We start from the raw sequence: 27,562 nt of genomic DNA, 5'->3' as shown, positions 1-27,562 counted from the left end.
TGTACCATGGGCAGAGTGAGATGATGAGGTCACTTCCTGTCCAGCCCTCAGGCCAGAGCTCTGGTGAAACTGGGAATGAGTAGAACTGCTGCTGCGGCCACAGCAACAAGCATCACCAGGTTCCAGTCTCCCTCGTTATCCTGAGGTCAGTGAGAGGAAAAGAATGACATCAGAGGGTAAAGGTCAAGAGAGGTCATATTTAAATAGTTGATATTTTTGTCCTACGATTCTTCATTACTCTTAATTCTTCTTCTTTAATATTACTATAATTGTAGTAAAAATGTAGCTTTTGGCCATTTAACGGTTATTGACCATATATATTTTGCTATTTTAATGACATAATTTGGATTTGATATGATTTAGATTTGATATGAATATATATATATATATATATATATATATATATATATATATATATAAAACATTGAATTAAAAAAATATATATATTTATGACAATTAAAAATTATTGTTTAATTAATGATAATATTATAAATGTTATACTTTTTATATACACATTATATATAATTTTATAATATATTTTGTCTAAGTAAAAATAATAATATTGGCTAATAAACGATACGGTATCAATTTTGTATTATTATATACACATTTAAAATTAAATCACAATTCAAATCCTTCTCTTCCAACTTTCTTTAACTTTAAAATCCATATATTTTTTCTAACAAACAGGCTTTGGTGTTCAAGACATTTTTCATCTAGGCGTCCACCGAAAGCAAAACACTCACCAGTGTCGATGAAACTGCACAAACCAGAGCCGGGACACAATTTTTCTCTGGCTAGAATTCAGTGACTGAGGCCACAGAACTGATCTGGTTTTAATGAACCTTCTGAGGACTCGTTGTTTATTCCTAGTCATCTTCTGTTATAGCGCTGGATATGAGAGCTAAATATACCCATCCAGAAATGTGGAGAGATACAAAGCCAAGAGCAATGACCCAGTAAATACTCCAATCACTGTCACACACACGTTCTCTTTTACATTCTCTATTGCTCTCTCTCCATCTGGCGTTGTGAAATTGGCAGTGGAAACCACATGACTGTCCAGCTGAATCAAGGAACTGTGTAAGTGTGTGTGCGTGTGGCTTCGGTCGGTCCTGCTGGGCAGCAGAACTGTTGAAATCAGAGGAGTGTCATGCGTTTGGCTGGGATAATAACGCTCGTAAATCTCAGAGGATGCCTGAATATGACTTCATGCGATCTGATTTTTGATGGTGCCAAAAGCATAAGAAATGCAGTGTGTCTATGATGCAAAAATTCGTCTCTACTACAAAAGCACACTAATTTGGCAATGTTCTAAGAATCATGTCAATATCCTTTGGGTGCAGGATGTTTTGATGCAATTTTCTAGGATTCATTTTGCTCAAAGAACTGATCCATTTTTTAACATGCTCCATCCTAAAGAGAGTTGTAAATGTGTTTAGGGAAGTGTTTTCAGTAAAGCAACTGGATAATATAATTTTCTGTCCAGTAAAGATGTTTGGGAAATAGAAAAGAAATAATCTTCTGTTGACAGGAATTGCTCTATAAGTCTAAGACTAATACATACTAATGAAAAATTGTTTAACTAACATTAGCCTTCCTCAATCCACTTTGTTCATAAATAAGTTTTGTCCTGCAAAGTTGAGATTTACATGTCCATTTAAACGCAAGTTTTCCTTTCAGACTAGTTAAATGGAAAACTGCGGTTGTGAAACAATGTGCACATCCATAAAAGGCCCTCGTAAAGAATCAGGCACTGTGTCCAATGGGCAAACAGGCTTGTTTAGCATGACAGTTATGACCATTAATTAGGGCTTATAAAAAGTGATATTTTGACCAGGATAAAGATGAGTTTCACAATACAGGAGGGACAAAAAGGCTCATCTCTGGACTCTTAGAGAAAGAAAAGGCAAAGCCATACCTTTCCCCCTTTAGGACAAGAGCTCCTTCCAGCAGCACCATATCAGGCCCATTATTACAACCATTCCTATGAAGGGTATGGAGAGAATAGGGCACTCAGACGAAGGAGTGGAGCTCTGAGGAAAAACACAGGGGGTGCAGGGATGGAGAGGAGAAGAGGAGGAAGAGGTGGTGAGAGAAACAAAAGAAAAAAAATGACACACTCAAAATAAAGAAAATGATTACACATGGGAGGTTTGTGCACATGTGAAATCACAGGTAAATAAAACATGGAAAACAATCAAATCAAATCAAATCAAAGTAATACAGAGAGAAAGAATGAAGAGTGTGAGGATGAAAGGGAGAAAACAACCAGATCGATAGATAGATAGATAGATAGATAGATAGATAGATAGATAGATAGATAGATAGATAGATAGATAGATAGATAGATAGATGCCAGCAGTTTATCAGGAATCATCAAATTTGTTTGGAATTTGATATAGTGCATTGTGTGTTGTGAGCATATGGGTGTTTATGGTATGTTTATGTAAGCGTTCAGTGGTCAGAAAGCAACAGAACGAAGCAATGAAGGACCACGGGGGAGCAGGGAGACAGGAAAATACACCGAGATTAGATACACAGCAAAGATGGTTAAACACAAAATGGAAACCTTGTGCTCGTTTTGACCCTCCGGCTGATGAACACAGAGCCAAGGTTGCCATCTTGGCATTTAAAGATCCTTGCCCACACTGCACAGCCAGCCCACTCTATTAAACCAGAGTACCGGGATAAATCTGTCAACAGCATCTGAGGTGTAAGAAAATACCATGGAAAAATCATTTTGGATTCATCCTTCAGCTTGTAAAGACAAGTTGGGAGAAAGTGTTGTACTTTTCCCACATAGTCTTACATTGTAAGTGTTTTTGCAAAGGGAAGGACAGAACAACCAGTACAAAACAATACAATACAAAAAAAGAGAAAGGTGTAGGACTGTGTTTACTCTTATAGAGGGAATGAACCAGAAATAATTTTTTTACCAAAACCAAGTATAAAGTTTTCATTGCCAAAAACCAAAACCAAAACCGTTTTTGGTCATTAAATTAGGTCAATTGGGTAACTAAACTCGGTATGCTGTTTAGGGTGTTGTGTTCACATGTGATAAATCTGCCAAAAGATGCTTATCAGTTGTTCAGCTGAACAAATTTTACATATTAGTAGTCTAGCATCATTTTTGTCACGGTGAAGTGTGTTCACACTGCTGACATGAATAGCGCTGACACAGTTCAAATGCATTATCATGAAAGCGTTTACTGTATCAGCTGCTGAAATGTCGTTGCATCATATAAAACTGCTGACTTTTAGTCATTGAGGATATAAAAACATATTTTAATATTTATAGCAAAAACAGCATTGCAAAATATCAAAATATGTGCACATGTTGAAGTAGTTTGAGAATAAAGGACGACATTACGTCATTCAAAAATGCTAATTTGCATGATTTCTGATTCAGTGATTTTTCTGATTGATTAAACTAAATGGGATTTTTTTTCTTCTGGAAGCTGTGATTTTGATATTCGCTAACATGTGACAGATTCTGTTGACAGAGCTCCATTCGAAGGCGGCAGAACAGTGTGAGTGAGGGGTTAACCACACAATTAAAGTACAACCATGGAGGACGGATGATTGACATGGGACACGGTACTCAGACTGGACAGACTCTTTGATAGGAAAAAATCTGAATTAATTCGGATTTCTGTGGCTTGGGTTCTAAGACCTTGTTGTTAGACAGTACAGGGGTTAGAAAGACCTCTATGTCAGTGCACATTGTACACACACAAAAGCTTGATATGCTACAGTGGATCAACAAAACTAACAAAACACATTAGCTGCTAGAGGTTTGACAAACACAAGATGTGAAAACACACGCAGCCCAGAATCAATGTGTGTGACAGGGCAAAAAGCAACCCAAAGTGAAACAAACATACTCGACCGAAAATGGCGGAGTGGTTTAGTTAGACAGGATGCGCTTTGAAAGACAGGTGCTGCTGTTGGACAGACAGTCACTTTAGCGGTGGTTGACCCCACATGCAAAACGTTAGTCATGTACAGAGCATTTTCAAACGCTGACAAACATGTAGATCGATGGAGTCATGGTGTCATTCTGTTGATAATATCTCGCCCTACTTGCTGTGTGAGTAATGTCTGTTTGTTTTCAGCATGTGTACAGTACAGTGAGTTATTTGAGGTCACATTTTTCCCCCACGGAAGTCCACAAATTCCAAAACCTTTGGGAAGAAAGTAGTGTGTTTTGATTGATGCCCCTTTATGACCCCTCACCTGAGCCTTCCTCCCAGCCAGCCGGTCAAGCTCCGCCCTACAGCGCTGTAGCTCCGCCTCTAGCTCCGCCCTCTCCCTCTGGCTGCTCTCGTACAGCCCCTGCAGTTCCACAAGCTCTCCTTTTATTCCCTCACACTGAAAGATGAAAGGGAGAGATATAGAGAAATAACAAATAATACAGGATAAGTGAATAGATTCAGTGGCAGGGGAGAGTTTTAGCTTGTGTGGCAAAAAGAAGTCAATTAAAAACCTTTGATTAATCATTTCATTATTCGATAGTGGACAGACGAATCAAATTTTTGTTGTCACACTGTCAGGATATATTCAGCAATATTTCAGTCATGCTGTTGAACCACTGAAAGTAAAATAACAAATTAATACCACGACAGATGGGTTCATTTTCATGACTAAATTTACCCCATACTGAGAGTGGAAAATATTTTTAATAGTATTTTTTGTCATAAATTAATAAAAAAATGATTTTTTTAAAAAATATTAGATAATATCATCACAAATTATATATACTGTGTGTGTGTGTGTGTGTGTGTGTGTGTGTACTGTATATATATATATATATATATATATATATATATAAATTGAACATATAATGTCTCTTTTTGGACCAGACTCTTATGTAATACAGATCAATAAGAAAGTAAAGTTAACATGAAAACTGTTCACAAAGCACAATTCTTGATTTTATCTATCAGCAATGTGAAAATTGACAGGTGGTTATTTTGTACAACATTAACTAAAAATGATACAATAAGGTTTAAAATAGAAAATGCACTCTCTAAAGTTCAAGCTTCTGTTGTTTTGCCAAGTGGGCATGGTACCTCTCTCTGGACCTGTGATGCTCTCTCCTCGGCCTGTTTCAGCTGGTCTCGGAGGGAAAACACCTCTGAGAAGCCTCCACTCCTGCCTGTCGGGGTGACGGGCTTCCCCTCAAACGAGATGTTCTTCTGGGTATAAGCGTCCACCCAGTTTCCACCTTCTACCTCCAATGTGCTGACAAATCCCTCAGCCTTCACCTCCTTTTCTGTGTCATTTTCTCCATCGTTCTGCTCTGGTTCCAGGGCCAGGCATGAATCAGCTGAGCTGTCAGGATAGAAATGGGAAAAGGAAACGTTCAGGACATTTATTATAGATAGATGTACAAGCGGTGGTGCATTTTTTTTTTTATTACTAATGTACTTGAACTTGTGAGCTCCTGCTGCACTTTTTCAGATTAGCTTTATATTGTGACTGAGTGTGAATGTGTGTGTGGGTGTGTATACTCATAATCATCATCAAATCCTTTTCATACTTATTTATTCAAAATCAAAATACATAAAACAAATCCATTAATTAGAACATTTGAAAAATTGTGGTGCTGAAATGTGTGTTTGGCCAGAACTCAAATCAGACAACTTATGATATTTAAATTTTTCAAAACTTTAAAATGTTTATAATCAGCTGTTCTCACATCGGAGAGAACTTATTCTTTTGAGCTGAAACATCTAGCACTAGTTTGAAAAACATGATGGTACTGTATATTTACAGTAGCATTAGTTTAAAAAAAATCAGATAAGATGTTCCAGGGATACTCCACTTTTTTTGGAAATAGGCTCATTTTACAACTCCCCCAGAGTTAAAGAGTTGAGTTTTACCGTTTTCGAATCCATTCAGCTGATCTCCGGGTCTGGCAGTACCACTTTTAGCATAGCTTAGCATAGATCATTGAATCGGACAGGACCATTAGCATCTCTCTCAAAAAAATGACCAAAGAGTTTCGATATTTTTCCTATTTAAAACTTGACTCTTCTGTAGTTACATCGTGTACTAAGACCGACGGAAAATGTAAAGTTGCGATTTTCTAGGCTGATATGGCTAGGAACTATACTCTCATTCCTGCGTAATAATCAAGAAACTTTGCTGCCGTACCATGAGTGCAGCAGGCGTAATGATATGACGCAGCGCCTGAAAATAGTCCCCAGCTCAGTAACTTCCAACGTGACCGGGACTAAGTTTGTCTAACCTATTAGACCTATTTTCAGGCGCTGCAAATTTTCGGACCCTGAATTTGTCCGATTCAATGATCTATGCTAAGCTATGCTAAAAGTGGTACCGCCAGACCCGGAGTTCGGCTCAATGGATTCGAAAACGGTAAAACTCAACTGTTTAACTCTGGGGGAGTTGTAAAATGAGCCTATTTCCAAAAAAAGTGGAGTATCCCTTTAAAATAGCTGTGGCTCATCTCACAGCCAGTACATTTGGATTAGATGAAATACACAGTCATTAATGCTTCATGTTGCTGTGAAACACTTTCATAGCTGCTAAATAGTTTTAGTGAGAGTGTCCACTGAGACAGATTATGGCTGAATGCTTCATCGGTCACACCAGCCTTATTAACAGAGACCGCTCGCGATGCTCACTGGCTGATTTATCTAGTTTGTGTGTGACTGACAGGCCCTGTGGCCAATCACCTGGCTCGCTGCTGCTCCAGCATCTCCAGTTTCTCAGAGAGCTGCATGTTGCCATTCTTCAGAGTCTGACACTCGTCCTTCAAGGAGCGACACTCCTCAAGCAGTTGGTCCACGTCACCTGTCCCATTACAACACGAGAACAGATGTCAAAGCAGAATGGGGTGAAACACTGAATTCAGAATGTTAGCATACTACTCTTACTATTTCTGCAATTATAAATGTATGTTCAAAATGAAATACTGCAATACTACTTATACTACTTATTGCAGTATGCAGTACAGTATGTTTTCTATTTGAATTTATTTTAAAATGTTGTTTCTTTCTGTGATGGCAAAGCTGAATTTTCAGCAGTCATTACTCCAGTCTTCAGTGTCACATGATCCTTCAGAAAGAAGTTGTGCTGCTTAATATTTTTGTGGAAACCATGTTTTTTACATTTAATGCATCCTTGCTGAATAAATGTATAAATTTAAGGAAAAAAATGTTTACTGACCCCAAACCTTAAAATGCTAATCTGCATAATGATAACCACTTCAAACTATTATTTTCTACAATCCATTGATGTCACATGACCTTCGTTAAATAGCAACTAAAGTGAGTGGTGTTAAGTCATCATGTATATTCTCTACATTTCTACATTTTTAGCAGTACAATCAAATTGTGACTCAAGAAGGAGATCGATATTGCTTCTGTTTCACTTAAAATGGAAGGTTGGGTGCATTGCATTGTGGGATACAGTATTCCATGCAGTGTTCTCTGCTTGCAAACGACACATTTAAAATATATATTTATATTAAGATATTCCATGCCTAAAAATATTTACTTTACCCAGTATACATGCTGCATACTACATAAAAAATAGTATCAGAAGTATAATAGTATGACACTTGGAACACACATAATCACTGTCCTAAGGGCCAAACTGCAAGCAATACGAAGGCTACATGTCTATGACCAGACAGCTGTAAATGCACACTGAACCCTGTAACTAGTCTCCATGGAAACAACCAATTCCACCCTCTCTTCCCTCTGCAGCAGTCTGACCTGTCAATCAAGAGTCATGTTTGCCTTGCATATCCCCCATGGTGCAACGTTCAACCCCCGATAGCATAGTCTCTAATCTAGAAGGAATCTCACTTGTAAAAACAACTCACACGCATCTGCACTCTGTCTCTGCCAGGCCTGAGTGTGTACGTGGTGTAAATAACCATCAGGAGCGCATGTACTGATAAACAACTTCGCCTCTGCTGCATCTGACCTCAGATCAGAGTTAACATGAATGCCTCAATCACAGGCTCTGATGTGTTCGTGTTCAACACTGTTTTGCGATCAGGGTGTCTAACCCCACAGTCCCACCAGCAATCGCTGGTATGTTGTTTTTATTTCAGATCTTAATATAGTAAACTTCTAACAGCATCATGGGAGCAGAAAGCAGCCCCAGCGCCCTTAGAGGCAGAGAAAGACATCAACACCGGACAAATGGGGCTCAGCGGAGGTCCTGCACTCTGTCAGAATGTCAAACAGACACTTAGACCTTGAAAGAACCTGTAATACAATCACATTTGTCAGTGGCAATGCATACTGGGTAATATCAGAGCATTGGCAATGGGGAAGAAAGTTGATAAAATGTCTGAATCACACAACAGGGTTTATTTGCTATCAGCATCTGCCATTTATAAAGCTGCAATGAGGTTATGTGATATAAAGAAAAGTCTTGCTGGAGAAATCTCAGCTGGCTAATGCACAAAAACACAGATGAGGTCTGGAAAAAGTGACTCCATAGAGTTGTGAGAACAGAAGATTTAACTTTTCATGTCTGACTTCTAATATGTTTATATTGAGATATCACTTAATCCTCACATAAACATTTTTGAGTTTTAACATTTTAATTAAGGTATTATTTAGTATGTTTATTAAGCCCAGTGTTATTTTAGTATTATTTATATACTATTATAGTTTTTATTAATATTCTGAATTAGCTTTTGTTTTTATATTTTTATATATATTTCTACATAGCTTTAATTAATTGTTCAGTTATGTTTCAGTATTTCAGTTTTAGTTTTATTGTACTTCAAGGCAACATTTTTAATGTTCCTTTACACTTTACGGTAAGTATTTTAAGTTCAAGTTTTTCGTCTAACATTTATATTTTATTTCAGCTTTATTTTATCTTTATTTTATTGTATTTTATCTTTACTTTATCATTTATTTCTACATAGTTTTAATTTATTTTTCCATTTTTCCAATAGTTTTATTGCACTACTTCATATTCAAGGCAGCATTTACATTTTTAATTTAAGTATTTTTCATCACGAGTGCGGGACAACCTGTCACAATCACACGAACCAACAATCCAATCAATTGACTGAATAAAGTCCCGCCCTACATTTTTTCTTGTTTGAGAAGCCAATAGTGAAGAAAAGGCTATCACAACTTCCATTTCATGTTGACTTTAACAGAATATCCCTGTCCAACCAGTTGCATCCGAAAGCTCAAGCTGGCTTATTTTGCTGATCCACCAGCCAGACCAGCACCAAACCAGCGCTAACCAGTATCAACTAGGCTTGAAGCTGGTATAAACTGGTCTTTTTAGAGATATCCCTATAGTTTGAGCTTGTAGTGTGGTGGGAATCAGACCTTCTCCTCCTGCTCTACGCTGGTTCTTCATGCTGATTTCGGCCCGCAGCGTGGTCAGCTCCAGCTCGTACTCCTGCGTGGTGCCGCGCAGACGCTCCAACTCGGCACGCACACGGCACAGTTCCTCCTGCAGCAGGGCGATGTCATTCTCCCGCTCGGCCGCCGCCTCCTCGGCCGCCTGCTGAAGCTCCTGCACTTCCTCCTGCGCCACACGCAGCTCCTCTTGAGCCTCCCACAGCTCGCTGGCCTTCTCCTCCTCAAGGCTGTCCAGCTCCTCCTGCACCGAGCGCAGCTGGCCTGTGGGTCACAAGTCGGGACAGAACAACATTTTTCAACCGAAAATTGGGTTATAAAAAGTATATTGCCTTTTATACTGCTTACTATTTTTTTTCAATAGTAAGTGAAACAGTATGCAGTATGCAACAATACACATTTTAAACAGTGCTACATTGTTGTCACATGGCATCACCACATTGAATGTTTTATTTCAGCATGTGGTGTCCAGTTATTATCTTGGAAATGTTTTAAAAAAAAAGCACAATTAATAAAATAACATTTATTTCTAATCTACATTTGTGTAAAACTATCTCTAACTCCTGCAGTGTTTTTATTGTTAACTAAAATTAAAACTATTAAAAATAGTTTTTGGAAATTGAAATAAAGCTGAAATCAAATAAAAAAATTAAACAAATGAAAATTATAAATGTTGCCTTGGCAACTAACTAAAATAAAGTACTAAAATGACTAAAAATAAAATAAATTACTGCTATATAGAAATATGTAAACTATATAAACATTTATGTTTAAAAATATAAAAATTAAATCTAATTCAAATACTTAATATTGTGGGTCATCTAGATATTTAGTGTACACAGAAAGTATGGATACTATGCACATCATACATAGTATATACTGCAGAAATAGAAGGAGTATTGTGCTATTTCTGAATATATGTGAGCTATCAAATACTAAAATCCATGTAACATTTATATATGAACCTCTTAAAGGTGCTCTAAGCGATGTCACACATTTTTTAGGCTGAAACATTTTTTTGTCTAGCTGCCTGTCCCCTGAACACACTGTAAAAACACGCGGTCTCTGTAGACAGCCCAGGCTCCACAAACGGCAAGAAAAACAAACTGGCCCAGCCTGGACCACGAAACATAACAAACAGTGTTCCAGCCAATAACCGACAAGAATAATTTGGGGGTGTGGGGAGTGGAGGAGAGAGAAGCATGAAGAGGGACGTTAGCTAGACGAGAGATGTCCTTGACAACGACAAACGTTAGAATTATATTCTCTTGAATTTTGAGATGCTGATGTAGGGGGAGGGGATGGGATGAGGAAGAGGGAGGGTCGAGCTAGCCTCCGTTTTGTTTGACAATACTTTGAACGTCAACAAGAAGTGAGTGACGTCACCCAACATCGCTTAGAGCACCTTTAAGGGCACCAAGACCATATGAGGTCTATAATCAGCTACTTTACTGGAAAACAAGCACATCTGAAGTGAAAAATATGCCTTCATTTCACGTCTCATTACAGCAATCACTCTGCATGTCCTGTTGTTGAGTAGCAAAAAATGTCAAAACCTCTCAAACTAACCACACAAAGCATGAATTTGAGTCTGCAGGGGCTTTTTTGAAAAACTATAATCAGTCTCTTTCTTGCAAGGCGGGAATACGGACAGAAAAAAAAAAAAACACAGGCTGTGATTAAACCGGAAAAACTGTTTCTCCGTTATACAGTGTGTGAATCTTATTCTGGCAGATGTGTGTTATGTTATTCATATCTGTAATTGCATTACTCATGTTGGTATCTTGGCATAGCCCATGCACTTCTGCAAACGCTGGTTTACTTTGCATCCTCACAGTTCATTTCATTTAATTACAGCACAGCCACTGAGAGAGTGAAAGTGAGTCACTGGGGAAGAGAACAACATTTACATCACCTCTGCTTCTCCCATCTCTCCACTGCTCAAACACTCGCACCCCAAGTAGCAGTCGACCAAACAAATGGGAACAGGATGTCATGGGAACATGGGAACATTTTAAACAGTAGTATGCTACACTGTCAAATTTAGAGTGACGTGTCCAATTATCATTTCTGCAACACAAAAATGTCAAATAAAATATAATAAATGACACAAATGAAATAAGATGACATGAATAAAATAAAATAACGATTTAAAATAAATATTGCATGATAAATGAAATAAGATTGCTACTTGATACTGTAATATCTGAACAAAATCTGAGACTGTTTCGCTTTTTTTTTTTTTTTTTTTTCAGAAATAACCAATTGTTGAATGCCTGTTCTTCTGTGTTTTTTATTATTATTATTATTTATATTTATTTATTTATTTATTATTATTATTACTATTTTTATGTTTTTATTTTTTTATATATATGTTTGTTTTTTTTCAGCCAAAATAAATAATTGTTTGAATGTTTGTTCTAAGTTTTCAGGTACCATCCTAATGTAAGGAAATGTTGCAATTACTGTAATAAAAACTTTAAAAAAAAAATAAAAATAAAAAAAAAAATAAGATTGCATGATTAAAAATTACACAATAAATAAAAAAATAAAATAAACAAAAAATAAAATAAGATGAGATGACACAATAAATTAAATAAGATAACATGATAAAACAAAATTTGAAAAATAAAATAAAATAATCAAAGTTTCCAACTAATCAATGATCGTGTCAATTGTTTTCAAGGTCAAGCACATTGCATTGTGGTATAAAGTACTATACTGTCTATTGTGACTTGTGTCTAATGTTATTTGGGTATTTAACGCATACAAAAAGTCTGCAGGTTATACATATAGTAAGAGTATTATATTTCCAAACATCGCCAATGTTTTCTATTTTTAACACAGTACAAAAACATGAATATGTAAATGGCCTCTTCAAATCATCAGTGGTCTTGATAAAATTATAAAACAGCTAGATAAATCAAGAATGTTTATTCACTAGCACTGGACACAGCTATTATTCAATATGTCAAATGTAAGAGGATATTAAAGCTGCTTGATGACTGAAAAAAAAAAAAAAAATTTATCTGTCATATTCTAAGTTAATTTTATTTATTAGCAGTTAATAGAGCAGTTATTAGCACTGCATTTAAAGATGAATACACATTTGTTTCTGTTTGTAAGTGCGTTTCTGTTCACCTTGAAGTCTCTGGATCTGTCTCGTGAAGGTCTCGGCCTGGTGGGCGCTTGCCAGACGCTCTTCCTCCAAAAGACCTAGAAAGCCAAAGAATGACATTAAAAGAAGAGGGAAATCTCTAGAGAGACATTGGAAATGAGTAATAAGTAATTTATTTCTGGCATCTGACAATATTAACAAGCCAAGAATGTTCGTGTGAAGACATGACTCGAGAAACAGGCGGACAATGACAGCTGGACATGCTCAGAGCGGGTACTCCAGGTGATGATGTCACACCTTAAAACGGCTTTTATTAGCATACGCACCCTGCAGCTCGTTGTAGCTCTCCTCGTGTCGTTGGGACACCTCTCTGGTCTCCTCCAGCTCCAAAAGCAGCTGCACCACCTGTGACCTCAGCACCTCCAGCTCATCTTCCTCATCCACTCCTCTTCGCTCCTCCTCCTCGTCTGCTGTCTCCTCCTTCACCTCCTTCTTCTCCGGCTCATCCTCCTGCCCCTTCTCTCCATTTCCGGCCTCCACCTCCTCCAGGTCTCTCTCCTCATTCTCCTCCAGTGACCCTCGCTCTTTGGCCGTCATTTCACTGCCTATACCCGGCCGCTCCACTTTCAAGTCACACACATCGTCTGAGACAGAAAAAGAAATCAATCAGTTGATCATATGTAATACTTGATTCTAAATGGTCGTTTTAAATTGTATTCCACAGTCATATATATATATATATATGACGGTTGAATAAACAGTATCACAGTATATTTTTCCTCAGATTAAATAAAAAAAAATTAAATACAAATAATAATAAAAACATGGTTATAGTGAGGCACTTACAATTGAAGTGAATGGGGCAGATTTTTTAAGGATATAAAGACAAAAATGTGAAGCTTTTAATATTACAAAAGTACTTTTGTTAAAACATGTATTATTTCAGCTGTAAAGCTGTTTAAATACATTTTTACAACCGTTTAGGGTTTTCCAGCATTACATTGTCATGGCGACAAATGTGTAAAATTAGATAAGTCCGTGTTTTTTGTTGTTTTTTACACTAAAATCTACTTAATATACACAGATTGTTCACGTCTTGTGTTATAACTATTGAAACATTGGGTATGTAAAACATTTACAGATTTCCATTGGAAGATCCTCAATCAACGTGACCCAGAACTTCTTGTAATCACCATTATGCCCAAAATTATGTTGATTGAGTTTACCTTGTGCTGAACCCACAATAATCCAAAACCTCTCTGCGTTAATAATTATTTGCTCATCCAGTAAAATGACATTTAAAAGCTCCCTTGATGACATGCACATTTGGAGATGTGCAGCTATGCATGTCCCAGACCCCCACCCCCAACCTCCACCTGTCATCTCTGGTGGGGACTTACTAAATCAATCCAGTCCACCACCTTCATCTAAGGAAGCCCTTCATCACCTGCTGGCCCCCGACTCTCATCTCTCTCTGCCCCCAACAGACCTCCAGACCCCCCTCAAGCAATCTAAACACCCAACCAGGGCCAAAAGTGCCTCAGCGCTAGAGGAATGTGTGCTATATTAAGGATTTAGGCCATGAATCGCCCCTCTGCCTTCACCTGTTGTCTGTTCACAAACACAAAACACACACACAGTCCTGAGAAGAAATCACAGCCTGCAGCAGCAGTGGCCCTTTCAAAGTGTGAGAGAGCCAAAGAGCCCTCTAGTGGCAGGAGTGGGTACACACAAAGGAAAGAAAGAAAGAAAGAAAGAAAGAAAGAAAGAAAGAAAGAAAGAAAGAAAGAAAGAAAGAAAGAAAGAAAGAAAGAAAGAAAGAAAGAAAGAAAGAAAGAAAGAAAGAAAGAAAGAAATTCTTTTATTCATCAAGGATGCAACAAATTGATCAAAAGTGATGGTGTAGACATTTGTTACAAAATAATTAATGCTTTAATAAATTTAATAAATAAATTTAATAAATGCTGTTCATTAAACTTTCTATTCATCAAAGAATCCTGAAAAAAAAAGTAACACAATTTCCACAAAAACTGTTTTAATAGCCAATCCTGTTTTTTTTAGTAGGTATAGCATAATAATAATAATGAAATAAATATTTTATGAATTACTTATATTTATAAGACATTAACGATTTGTGACAAACCTCCCCATGTAAAGTGAGCAGCAGATCTCCTCCTGCTGTCGCTCTCCGCTCTAGTCTGTGCTAATCACCCACCGAACTAAGGAGCCAGATGGTTAAAAATAGCCCTTCTGTCCTCCTCTTCTCTCCCTTTCTTCTCTTCCATTTCTCACACACTCATTTCCTCCCTCGCTTTTCTTACCATTCACATCACCTTATTTTCATTCGCGTTATCCTAAATGATCCTCCTGCTCTTTCTCGGGTCCATCCCTCTTTTCAACGCTCACCTGTTCCTCTCTTCCTAAATCTCTATCACCTCATTCTAAACGCCGTCTCTCTCTCTTCCTCCTCCAGGCTGATCTATAACTCCAGCCTTACTCTAGGTTTCTCTCACTTGCCTTCTGACCTCTGAACTCAAGAGAGCCAGGCCATTGGTGAGGCAATACACACACACTTAATCTCTCTTACAATCTCCCTCTAGCTCTATTCAATGCCCCACAAGGGCTGTGTGTGTGAGGAATCGGATATATGACTGATTCTACAACTATCTGGCACTGTTGATGACTTGAACAAAACATTAATAACATGTCCTGAAATCAAGATTTGATCGTGACATATTGTATACGCAAAACGCATTTTGGTATGACATGTGATGTGTGGATTTGCTTTGACAAACTCAATGTGAACAAACAATCTGAAGTCCACACACAGGACACGGGAGACAGTCGGCCACGCCAGACCTGACTAGACGATTCATCTCTCTGATCCTCTTAGATCAGATGTCTTTGTGGGATTAACGGAATCTGTCGGTGCGGAAAATGAATTGTCTTGCCAGCAACTCCTCCCCCTCCATTCCTCAGACTTTCTTTCTCTCATTCACTCTCTATTTCTCTTTTCCTTTGGTTGGTTTTCTCTCATTTCCCTCTCTCTTCCTGAATGATATTTATCCCACTATAATGAGCCCAGTACTGTATTATTGATCATGCTTGGCAGATTAAAGTCTTTCAAACATCTATCAAATAATAATGAACCAGTGAGGAAACTCGCTCATACACACACACACGCACACATGCACACACACACACACACACACACACACACACACACGCACACACAGGCTGAAGCAGCAGCACAAGCAGGGTCTTGAGCTCACAGGATTACAGGCAGCTTTGATAGCACCAAATCAGCTTTCTCCAGTGTATCTGAGCTATGAATTATTCTGTGGGGACAGAAAATTACTTTTACATGCACACAGACATCCGGATACATCACTGGATAGGTAACACAAATCGCAATCATGAAGCATCCCTAAGGACGGATAAGGCCATGTAGTTACACAACAGTAGCCTCTGTGGTTTTCTAAATAACAAGTACAAAGTAGTGCAGTCAGTCTATGATCTTTGATCTCTCTCTCTGAACATATATATATATCCCGTTTTAAAATTTAAAGGGGTTATATAATGAAATTTCGATCGCTGAAGTTGGAATATGGTCATAAAACTAAATTATATATATTAAAAAATATAATTATTTAAAATGATAAAACAAGTGATTTTGTGTAAGAAACCTTGGCTTTATAATCGTTATATTATAATTATTTTTTAATTATATTAAAATTGTATAAATACATGACACATTTAACTGTATACTGCATCACAAAAGTACATTCAACTTCATACTAAATAGCACAAACTAACACTAAGAACGCAAAACACATGTGGACTGAACCTATTTTCTCTTCATGCTCCATATGTGCCTGACAGAGCAGAGGCCTCACTTCCTGTTGAACTCAGATTCTTGTGATTTTCACTTGTGCATAATGATTCCTAATGGAAACAGCCCAAGAATAGGCCTCTTTGTTCTAATAGACATAGTTAGAATAGTTTAAGTGAATGCAAAAATATTTTTTGTCATTTTGCCGATTATAATTTCATGATGCTTTCTGCCGTTGCAATAAATAGATGAGATAAATGCCATTAAAATGAGACTCTGACATTCACTTACAAAACAACTGACACAATTAATTTGAAAATGAGCACTTGGTGCTTTGGAGATAACAATCAAAACTAAACAATTTCATTTCAGACCATGACCGGAAGGCCATATTAGGTAAATCCTAATATCATGAGTGGCATTAAATGTTGATGTGCAAAGAGTTCCATCACGATCGTGACACACACAAACACAAATATAGCTCTCGTCTAGTTCTCATGAGCTCAGAGAATTAATTTCATTCCAATCACAAGCATAGCTTTGGGATCAGCCTGTGGCACTGGCAGAAATCCAGTGTAATTATTGCTATTTGATGTTGATGATGTGTGATTGATTGATGCAGTTTTCATAACAAAAACAACATCAGTCAAAAACGATATATTCAGTAGTCTTACGCTATTCCTTTTTATTCACTTTCATTCTCTCCCTTCTTTTTATTGTTTTTTTTTTTTAAACATAAGTATTTTTGATTATGGTATCTCAAATACTGAAATATCAATCATACTATCAATACTGTCAAACAGCCAATCAGAGTGGTATGATCTCAATGAGGGAGGGGCAAGTACAACTATATGCATTTGCAACTGTTTATGAGACAGAAAAATATTTCAGGGGTCAGAGCAAAACTGCAGGGGTCATATAAAAAAAAATTATAAAAAAAAATTATAAAAAAAAAAAATTCATTAATTCAAAAAAAAAAAAAATTATTCATTCATTTCGAATGTAACAAGTTTATGACCGTGTACATGAATAATTATTATTTAAATGCTTTTTCATCATAAAAGCAGCATGTAAATACATTATTATAGTCTCATATGCATGTTATCATAGGCCCGGTTTACAATGCAACACTCAATTTAATTTTATATGTAACAGGGGGTCACCACTCCATCTCTTCTTTCAGGGGGTTTGGCCTAACATTTCACAAACACTTTCAGTCCATGTTCAGCCCGTGTCTGGCTAAAATCCAGATGGTGACATCAGTTTCCTGTTTATAGCGCTGCTTTCACTCTCAGTGCTAGACCAGGGTAACACTACACTGACCCTAACCTTAAAACAAATACATCCTTTTCAGCCTTTTAGTCTCAAGCTATCCATCAAATCCTAAAATAATATTTAAACGATTAATTTAATGCGGTCTGTCGCCATCACGTGAGCCACAATGAAAATCAAAGTCTAAACATCATTAATAAGCTCGGCACAGCTCTGAGAAGAGGAAAGATGATGGACACAGTCACAATGGCCCCTGGGAAATCAAGGAGCAAACACCTTCCACACACATACATTCACAAAACACAAAGACTAACCTACAAAACTAGACGCTTGCACACACACTTAACCATGCAAGGCATTTTCTACTTAAATTGCATTCCTCCTCATTACTAAAGCATGACTGCAATGCAGTGAGCTAGTGAGCTGTTTTTCCATAGTTAATATCAGCCAAAAACAAGTAGGCTACTGCAGTGTTGTGCAAAGTCTAAAGTTTTCTGTAATGGAGCAAAAGTCGCACTTGTCGATGTTAAACAGCTGCTCGTGAAGTCAAGCGAGCTCCCAGATCGTTTGTTGCAGGGTTTTGACTGAGGGAAGTGATGCGGTCGGTGTTTGGTGTCGTATAAGCCTGCAGTAAACCACAGGATAAGTATAGCAACGTCTCTGCGAAAAGGACCCAGACTGAGCTGGCTAAACAGTGCCTGTTGGTTATTAAACTGACAGCTCTGGTGAAAAACAGATGCAGGGGAAAGGGGTCTGTAACAGTCACTGTCACTTACTTTCTTCTGTGGAACACAAAAGAAGATGTTTTGAAGAATGTTCATGCTGCTCTTTTCCATATTTTTTTCAGTTTTTTTTTTCATTATCTAATTTTATTTTTTTCATTCCTTGTCACACTTGTGCGTTAAGGGGCTAAAGGTATTATGTAATATGTGTTATGTCATGAATTGCAATTAGCTCCTCAAGTAAACTGCCTAGGGGTGGGCAATATGATCAAAATGTTAACCCTGTCATTTGTATGCATCATTTAACAATGGCAATGATATTATATTTCACCAAATCACAAGAAATGTTATAGATGAACTCTAGCAAATCTCAACTGGTTGATTGTTTCAAAAAATTATACTGTTGCCCAGCTCTAATCTGTTAAGTGCAACTATATGGCATGAAGATATTAAGATATTATGAACATTAATGTCATGATTTTCTGTAAAGTTGCTTTGAAACAATGTGTATTGTGAAAAACGCTAGGCCTGTATGAATAAAATTGAATTGAGTGAACTCAAAAAAAATAAAACACCATAAAAGTAGCTCTGCGTGAAGAAAATGGCAAACTTTAGAATAGTGTCTATTGAATTACATCTTAAAAAGTAACAAGGCATGTGACAACAAATGGCAATTTGGCGTCATTGACATCAAACCTGGCATGACGTGCCAATTCGAATTATGCAAATGCAAATAAAATTAAGATAAAAAAGAATATAGAAAAGTCATGTGGCATTTTTAGAGCTCCACATCCCCATTCACTTTCACTGTATTATAACCAGGACATTCTGTGAAACATCTCCTTTTGTGTTCCATGGAGAACATTACGACATATGGGATTGGAAAGGCATGAGGTTTCATAAATAAATGACAAAGTGCCCTATTTCTGTGAACTACTCTGTGAAACAGCACTGACTGGATTAATCAGCATAATCTTTAACATAGCCTTGTAGTGACAGGAAAATTATGAGTCATTTCAGAGACGGAGAAAGTTTTGATGAAATATAAAAGGCTTTTATATTACAATAATGTGCATTGATGAATTACGCACAATAAGTCCAAGGGCATTTATTAAGCGAGTAAACAGGGTTGATTTTGATTTCATATTGCCTACATAGAGAGAACAGAGAGAAGAGAAGGGTGCTGAGTGACATTTCCTACATGGCGATCAGTCCAAAAACAAGCATTAAACAGCGCTTGTATAGCCCTACCATACGCATACATAAATACACACACTAACACGATGTAAATCAGCATCCGCTCGTGAGCACAGACTTGTGTTTCAGGAATATCAATGAGGCCTCACAGGTGGGGGATGATTACGTATTCTCCAATTATGTATATGTCTGCTCTCTTCTTCTCTATTATAACACTGTTAATTAGTTCTCATTAAGTGATGACAACCTAGACATTACCAAAGCAGCAGAAAGCATCTCATCAGACTTTCACACACACATAATGAGTGAGTCAAATCAAGAAAGCAGGGATTCTGGGATTATATCGGTCGACAATTTTAAATAAATCTACTCAGAAAAACTTTATGCCGGACTATAGAGTTTACACTTACCCATCCTTAAACCTACCCATACCACCAAACCTGTCCCTAACCTCACCCGTATCCCACCTCAATAGCAACAATACAACATAAACACCAAAAGTACATAGTACTTATTTTTTTTATGTAGGTACATGGTAGTTAAGGACACCTAATATAAAGTGTGACCCAAAATAGTAAGAGATATGAACGCTTCAGAACAACCAGCTTTATCGAACGATTCTGCAATTTTTCTTAGTTATTTGGTTCCCTAATAGGTGCAAGATTCTCCCTAGTCTGACAAGAAAACACATAAAAGATTTAGAACAGACCAAATATATTCTTTATCTCTGGTCCTGTTAGCACGATATCTGAGCTTTTTGCCCGCTGTGAGGTAGAGCCGTCCAGCCTGAAACCTTGACAGACACACATCATTGACCGTTACACACACATGCGGAGCACTGTTAGACAAGCCTTGTGTACAAACAGCGGGCTCACTTTGACCGTGTCCTTCCCAATAGGATTAATTTCTCTACAAACACACTGAAAAAAACATCAAAACCTAACGCATTTTCTTAAAGAACAAGAGAATAAACCAGAGTGTCATAACACCATTAAGCTCAAATAAAAGATTCAAATGGAAAAATGCATACAATTGGCTTAGGAAAGGTGAGAGTTGGGTTTAAGTGAGATATCACTGGGTCCCAGAAGCATTAGAGTGCTTTAAATGTGTGTGTGTGTGTGTGTGTGTGTGCGCGTGTCACATTTCTGGCGCAGTGAGGAGTGGCATGAATTATTCACGGCGCCTCTACCCTGGCTTGGTAGGAAGAAAGGTAGAATGAGAGAAGAGGAGAGAAAAAAAAGGGAGGAGGGGCGGAAGTGGGAAGCAGGAAAATTGGAGAAGGCAAGGAGAAAGCGGCACCGAAAAACGAGATTGTTGGTTTTCTCACTCTGACAGACGCAAAAGGAGGAGCTGTATGACGTTTACCGGAGTTCACACGCGCTCGCCTTGTTGCCATGGTTACAGCCCCCTTGCCCAAGCCCCAACAGCTCCTACCAGAATCTTTTTGCACTTAAAGTGAAGTTTCCTGGCTTTTATATGAATATGTTAGCCTTACTGAATCTATATGGTAGTGTGCTCCAAAACAATAGCAAAATTCGCATTTAGAAGATATAAGCATTCAAAACGTCTCTCACCTCCGCCAATATGGATCAGTGATTTTGATGACATCACTCTGCACTTCAGCTTCTCATCAGATTTTCTGTCCAATCAAATGCTCTCTAAAATCTGAAGCGCCCCGCCCCCTACATTATAAATAGACGCTGAAGCTGCGGCTGAAATTGGTTTCACATTTACAATTTTCTACATGGTGAATGGCACACAGTGCACTATATAGGGGATAGGGAATGGATAGGGAACTATTCAGACAGTGTAATTATGCTTTCCATTGGGGCGAAGGAAGTCTGGTTTCACGTTAGTGTCACGCGAACCATCGCAGCTCCGGTCCAAAAACACAACAGCTCAGAGCGGATCGTATGTGCAAGTCGGCGCATCCCATAAAACATATCGGACCCATTTGAATTCTGCACAGAATGCTGTATCTTAAAACGATACGGAGGAGATTGCGAGGAGAAACGGTTAGAGATTAGGAGGAAACTGCGGCTTTACCGAGCTCAACGGCTCTGGGCGAAATAAACTAAATGCTATTGGCTATTTTAAAAAGGGGGAGGGGCTGTTTGATATGTCCCACCCTGTCTTCCTGTTTAAGTAGAAATTACATCAACACTTTAAATAATGCTGCGCATTGCGAGGCACATCAGTGGGCCTTTAACATGCATAGTAAAAACTACATACACAATCTCGTCATCTGAGGAGTTATATAATGCAAGGAAAAAAACACCAAACACCAAAACAATCATTCAATGAACATTTAAACACTATACATTAGAACAAGGAATACAAATTATAATAGGCTACTTTTAATTGATAATAGTATTTGCGATGCATTAACCAGGGTTGCCAGGTTTGCATAACAAAACCAGCCCAATCACGGCCAAAACTAGCCAAAAATCTTCTGGGTTCATATTATGTTTCCCTGTCCATGCCATCTGCATTACATCTGCATTAGAAAAGAAAAGTAATTTCAGAGGTGGAGAAAGTTTTAATGAAAACTATGAAGAACGGCCTTTTTTCCCCTTTAGAATAATGTGCTCTTCTGGATTAGAGAAATAAATGGGTTAGTTCTGAATTTAATGTTATGAGAACAAGCACACAAAACTCACAAACACGAAGATGAGAAAGAGAAAAAGGAGGAAAGAAAAGTGAGTTCAATCTCTAAAACTCCAAAAGAAGAAACTCCCAAAGCTGTTTCTCTCAGTGGACTCCTTCATGAGAAAGTTTATTTCTGTGTGTGTGGGCCCTCACACAAGCGGCGCATGTACACCATCTCTCTCTCTCTGCATGTAACTTTTCTTGCTAAGCATGATCTCACTCGAATTGCCCTTGAGATTCCCGCCGTCAGCTCTTCTGGAATGTTCTAGAGAGCCAATCCTCACATCTGCGATGGGGTCAGTGAGCAACAGAGGGAGGAAACCCGCAGGAAGGAGGAGAGGAAGATTTGGAGGAAGGAAAGCTGCAGTATGCCTTGTTTTTGTCATTCGGTCAACATATGTAAACCTATGCAACATGTAAACAAGAATGAAGGAACATTCTTGGTTCAGAATAAATCAATTTTGTGGCATGGGTTAGAGCTTCACGATTCTGGATGAATTGAGAATCACGAATTTTTTGTTTCAAATAGAGATCACGATTCTTAACAGACAACTAAACAAAATAACATGTAGTTTACTAAAGGTTCTGACAAAATGTTAGGTCTAATTGCTGCAGTCTTTTAAATCTGTTAAACTAAAAATCGGTTTGAGTGAATGATTCAATGGGCCCTATCTTACACCCGGCGCAATGCAGCGCCAACCGCGGTGGTGGGCGGTTGAACCAATCAAATGAAAAATATATGTATACACAAATCAACGGATGGCGGGTCAAAAACGTTGGTGCGGCTGGATGGCGGACGGATGATGATTTTTGTGATGCGGTTGCGGATGAAATAATAGCCCATCCGCGCATCTCTAGCACGTACACTCTGCTTATTAAACACACAGGGACGCACAGCAGCACACAAACATGCCAAATATTAGGATTATAATGTAAAAGATTATTATTGTGTACACAAAGATATGGTGGAATCCGGCCTGTCCCGTAGATGGTCTGCTTGCGCACTTTTACCTCGTGCACGAGCAGATCTGTTTGCGCTCTGGGGGCGGCTTCGGTCTTTCCACTATCAAATTCCGTCATGTAAATAGCGAATCTGCCATTGCGCGAGCGCAACTGGCATTTAAAGGGAATGGGAGATGAGACTCTGATTGGTTTAACACACGTAAATCCCAAAACACACCCATTACTCATTAAGAGAACAGGGACAACCCTTTTAGACCATGCGCCGGACGCGACGACCATTTTTCCCGTCGTTAAACTAGCAAAAGCGGATTCGGACACGCCCTAAGTGAACGTGCGCCATGTGTTTTACACCATGCGCTTAGATCGTTAAAATAGGGTCCAATGTCTCACTCATAAATACTTCACTTGTTTCATTACTGGATGAATCAGCATTTCTGAACGAATCTCTTTAATTATTGGTTTAATGACAAATATTTTTTTTTTACAGTCGTCACCTAGTGGTGTAACGATGTAATTGATACAATCATTATTTGAAGCGCCAAGTTACTTTTAAAAGGTGATTTGCTCTTTTTTGCATCACTTCCGTAGACATCAGTGTTTATATCTGAACTATATACTTTTATTCCAGTACTTCCGTTATATTGAATATTTTTATAACACAAAAATAAGTATACTGTGTGGTTGAAAAGATTGTTTGTGAAGCTGTTTCATACTTAAACATGACAACTGCTTTCTGGGTCAGTGGCAGCGCCACCGCAGATTTTAAAGTTCCAGTGTGATTTTGTCAAAGGTTTAATTGACACTTTAGGAAAGAGAACGTGTTGGTGTTTGAATCGAGATCGCGATTCTTGAACGATTAATCGTGCAGCTGTAGCATGCGGTCGATTACCACAGAAAATAACTTCAATACGTCTTTCAGTTTGTACAAACAAACAACAAAAAATGTGTATAGTATAAGTGCACTTGAAGAAATGTCAACAAGACATTTCTAAGACAAATTTTGCAGCCTGTATGCTTGTAAAAACGTTTTTGAGCTGCATGGAAAGTTGTCCAAAATCATATTTTGAATGGCTAATCCATGTGGATCATTATAAAAAATGTCTTTCTGTATATAATTCAAAAGTAACAGGTTTAATGACTTTAATGAGAATAAAATGTATTTAGTCACATGTTAAGACATGTATGCCCGGTTTCACAGATAAGGCTTAAGCCTAGTCCCAGACTAAAATGCATGTTTGAGCTGTCTTAACTGAAAGCAACTTGCACTGGTATATCTTAAAATAAGTCAGTGCCACTGTTTTGTCTCAAGTTGCACATCAGTAATGTTTTTAAGGCACATATATAAAAGATACTTAAATGTCCTGATTTAACTAAGGCCTAGTCCTGGCTTAATCTAAGCCCTGTCTATGAAACCAGGCCATAATGTTTAAGTCTACTGGCTGTACTTTCACGACTGTGTATTTTAACGTGTCTCTCGATGTGATGCCCCATAGACTTCCATTGTAAGTGCATTTTAGGTGTAATATTCTTTAGATTTCACAAACTGAAGGACTAGTCCAAAAAACGGACTTCTCTTTCGGTGTGAAAAGACAAAAAAAAAAACAGGCTGCAGGGAAATTCTAACCGTTCAATCTCTTCAAGAACAATTCGCATGGACAAAGACTTAAACAAGCATGAAATGAGAAAGGGCCTCTATGAGTAAATGAGCTGCGGTAGCAAAAACTTTTGGGTTTTGACTGGACCTAAACTTTGTAGGCGCTGTGGCACCCAGAATGTGGGAGGTGAGAGAAAGAACGTGTGTTTTCATCATCCGGGGGTGGACAGGGAATGCAAGTGGCACTCGAATAATGTGGAGCATGTGGGCGTCTGGTGGATGGAGGAGAGGTAGGCAGCACCATCACTGCTGGCTAAATCAGCAGGGCATTTAGAAGGAATTGTCATGGAAGTACTGCAAATAAGAGGCAAGTGTGTGGTGTGACATGAAAGTGCTGTGCTAGAATGATCCTCTCTCGTTCCCCGAACACCATACGAGCTTCTAAAACTCCTTCAATCTATCTCAAGTCCACCTACAGAAACATATATCCCAATTTACTGGGGTAATACCAAGTCAGATCAAGTAAAACAATACTCATGCATCTTGTCGCAGGGGGGCGAGGTTCTTTGGGAACGGACTAACGGAGATGAAGACGTTGGGACTGAAGCTTTGAAGTTCACATTCGGCGCTGCTTTTGATCAGAGGCACAATTTAAAACAATCCCTCTAGTCTGCAGACAACAGCTTTTTAAGACATAAAAGCCTTTCCGAAGAGAAACCTACAGCATTAGTGTGCACAAAAAAATGGATGCGCACAAACACTCAAAATATAATAGTTTCATAACAACACCCCAGTGAGCACGCAGCATATCAGAAAGCAAGTATTTGGTTTCCCATAACCCCTTGCTGCACGTCTTCAAAGACTTTTTATTTACGGTAACAAAGCTAATCCATTTTCCTGTAAATATACAGCGTGTAAAAACAAAACAGGCTTAATTTACTAGCCGACACACACAAGCAGACCACAGTGCACCAAACTTGCTTGGTTGACAAGGTCAGTCGTGAAGCATGAGAACCACTGATGTCAAAATTGGCAATTTTGGAGAGTTTGAAATCTATATAGTATATATTTCTTGAATGTTAAAATACTTTCTATATCTCTTAATATGCAGAGACAACTATAAGTTTCATTTCCCCAAAAAGTACAAATTGTGGTTTGAAACCATTACTCTAGACATAAATATATAGATAGATATAGATATATAGATATACTGTACAAAAGTCTCTCTTTTTTAATCTGAATCCATTTTTATCCCAGTTAAAAAAACTGCCTCTTAAGAAAATTTAATATAAGTCTTGCTTTTAGAGAATATATCTTGAATTAAGTTTTTTTTTTTTATCCCATTGGCAAATTATTATTATTATTTAATAGTAATTATGAAATATTTTGTTGTTGCTGTATTAAACATAAATACTAGCTAAATTTTGTTAGAATTTTAAAAAAGGGAATAAAATTACCAATGATGTAAGAACAATATTTAACTGAAGAACACTCTCTGAAAATAAATTGCTATATTTTACTTTTGAACTTTATCTTGTTTTCAGAATGTTCAGATATTTTGTAAAAACTTTACTTAAAGCCTTTATAAATAATGCATATTATGCCGTAATGCACTTTATAATGCACTGTATGTATCATAAATAACAGTTATAATACATTATACTACTTTATCTATTAATTCTTACACTTTTAGAAAGTATAATGCATTAAAACACATGACAAACAGCCAGTTTCAGATGTAACAAGCAATCTGCAAATATTATATATTAATATATATTAAATATATTTTAACTTTGGTTACAATTATTTATGAAAAGATATAATGCATTATTAACATAAATTATAAATACCTTTATAAAGCATTATACATAAAGGCTTTAAGTAAAGGGTTACCGATATTTCTACTGGGAAACCAAGACAAATATACTGATAAACAAGTCATTTTTGCATTGTAGCAAGTGCATTAGAACCATCGTATCATAATAACCATTTCTTTTGAGTTCTGAGGTTTGTTGTTTATCTACCTTTGACTGAGAAACTGACATACTAGATTATCTCTCTGTTTCTCTTAACTTTTAACTTTCTGCCTCATGACAGACCAGATAGACAATGCAGATGGAGGTAGGAGGAGAGAAAACAATAATTATGTCATGCATTGTTGCACAAATGAACACCTGTAGACACATCACACACAAACACACACCTGCAGGATCCAAGACCTCCTCAATGACGGGCGGCAGACGCAATCCGCAGTCCATGGTTGTCGTGGCGACAGGCCTCGGGAAGTGGGGGGGGAGTGGGGGTTGGAGGGGGGGGTGAAATGTCCAAACACACGCAGTGATAATGGTCAGAAAACAGGAGGGACACACACAGCCCTGCGAGGAATGTCAGGCTCCACACACACTGTGCTGCGACGGTCGATACATCCTGAAACACACACACAAATACACACAGATCAGTTCAATATTCCTCTAAACAACTGCAGACATCACCGTCTAACCTGCTTATAGATGGTTTATTGCTCTTCCTGAATAACTGTGTTGTTCTCTCTCTCTCCCTCTCTCTCTCTCTGTTTCTTATTGTCTCCTTGCAAAACAAAGCTTGAAACACTGCACAGAATCAAGGGTATTTGAGCAACATGATCATTCTCTGACTCTCAAACACACTGAAAGCATTGGTCTGCTTACCTTTAATGAGATCTGTGTGCAGCTCAGGACACTGACAGCTTACGTCTCCGTTACTCGCTGTGTATTATCTGTCGTTTACTGCGTGCCCTCCTCTCGTCTCGTCTCCCTCCTTCCTTCCCCCTCTCTCTCTCTCTCTCTCTCGCTCACCCGCTCC

The 27,562-nt window shown here is 37.9% G+C and overlaps 1 protein-coding gene across 3 annotated transcripts; it reads right to left on the bottom strand.

The window, feature by feature from the left end:
- Positions 1–27,562, bottom strand: ccdc136b (coiled-coil domain containing 136b). Of its 3 annotated transcripts, none has more exons than XR_014627069.1 (10): positions 27,409–27,562; positions 26,925–27,148; positions 12,819–13,136; positions 12,516–12,590; positions 9,342–9,638; positions 6,705–6,822; positions 5,076–5,337; positions 4,240–4,374; positions 1,922–1,987; positions 1–140 (listed from the first exon to the last, which is right to left on the bottom strand). XR_014627069.1 is itself a non-coding variant. In XM_084406950.1 (10 exons), the coding sequence occupies exons 2-9, from the start codon at positions 26,977–26,979 to the stop codon at positions 1,932–1,934; spliced, it is 1,365 nt and encodes a 454-aa protein (XP_084263076.1). In that variant the 5' UTR covers positions 26,980–27,148; positions 27,409–27,562; the 3' UTR covers positions 1–140; positions 1,922–1,931. The 3 variants fall into 3 exon arrangements, 2 of the variants coding, with proteins under 2 accessions (XP_084263076.1, XP_084263077.1); XM_084406950.1 differs by having other exon boundaries at positions 1,922–2,036; XM_084406951.1 differs by lacking the exon at positions 1–140 and having other exon boundaries at positions 1,838–1,987.

The sequence above is a fragment of the Rutilus rutilus genome (genome assembly GCF_951802725.1).
Source record: "Rutilus rutilus genome assembly, chromosome: 4".
NCBI lineage: Eukaryota > Metazoa > Chordata > Actinopteri > Cypriniformes > Leuciscidae > Rutilus > Rutilus rutilus.
The sequence above is the reverse complement of the archived record's forward strand: the minus strand, read 5'-3'. Positions and strand labels throughout refer to the sequence as shown.

What these genes read in the sequence shown, in the direction of transcription:
- ccdc136b (XM_084406950.1), bottom strand. Translation starts at nt 26,979, where the DNA reads ATGGACTGCGGATTGCGTCTGCCGCCCGTCATTGAGGAGGTCTTGGAT. An exon ending in GGAGGTCTTGGATCCTGCAG is followed by an intron (nt 13,137 to 26,924) that starts GTGTGTGTTTGT and finishes TTTCTGTCTCAG; the next exon opens with ACGATGTGTGTGACTTGAAA. An exon ending in TGGCTGGGAGGAAGGCTCAG is followed by an intron (nt 2,037 to 4,239) that starts GTGAGGGGTCAT and finishes GTTTTTCCTCAG; the next exon opens with AGCTCCACTCCTTCGTCTGA.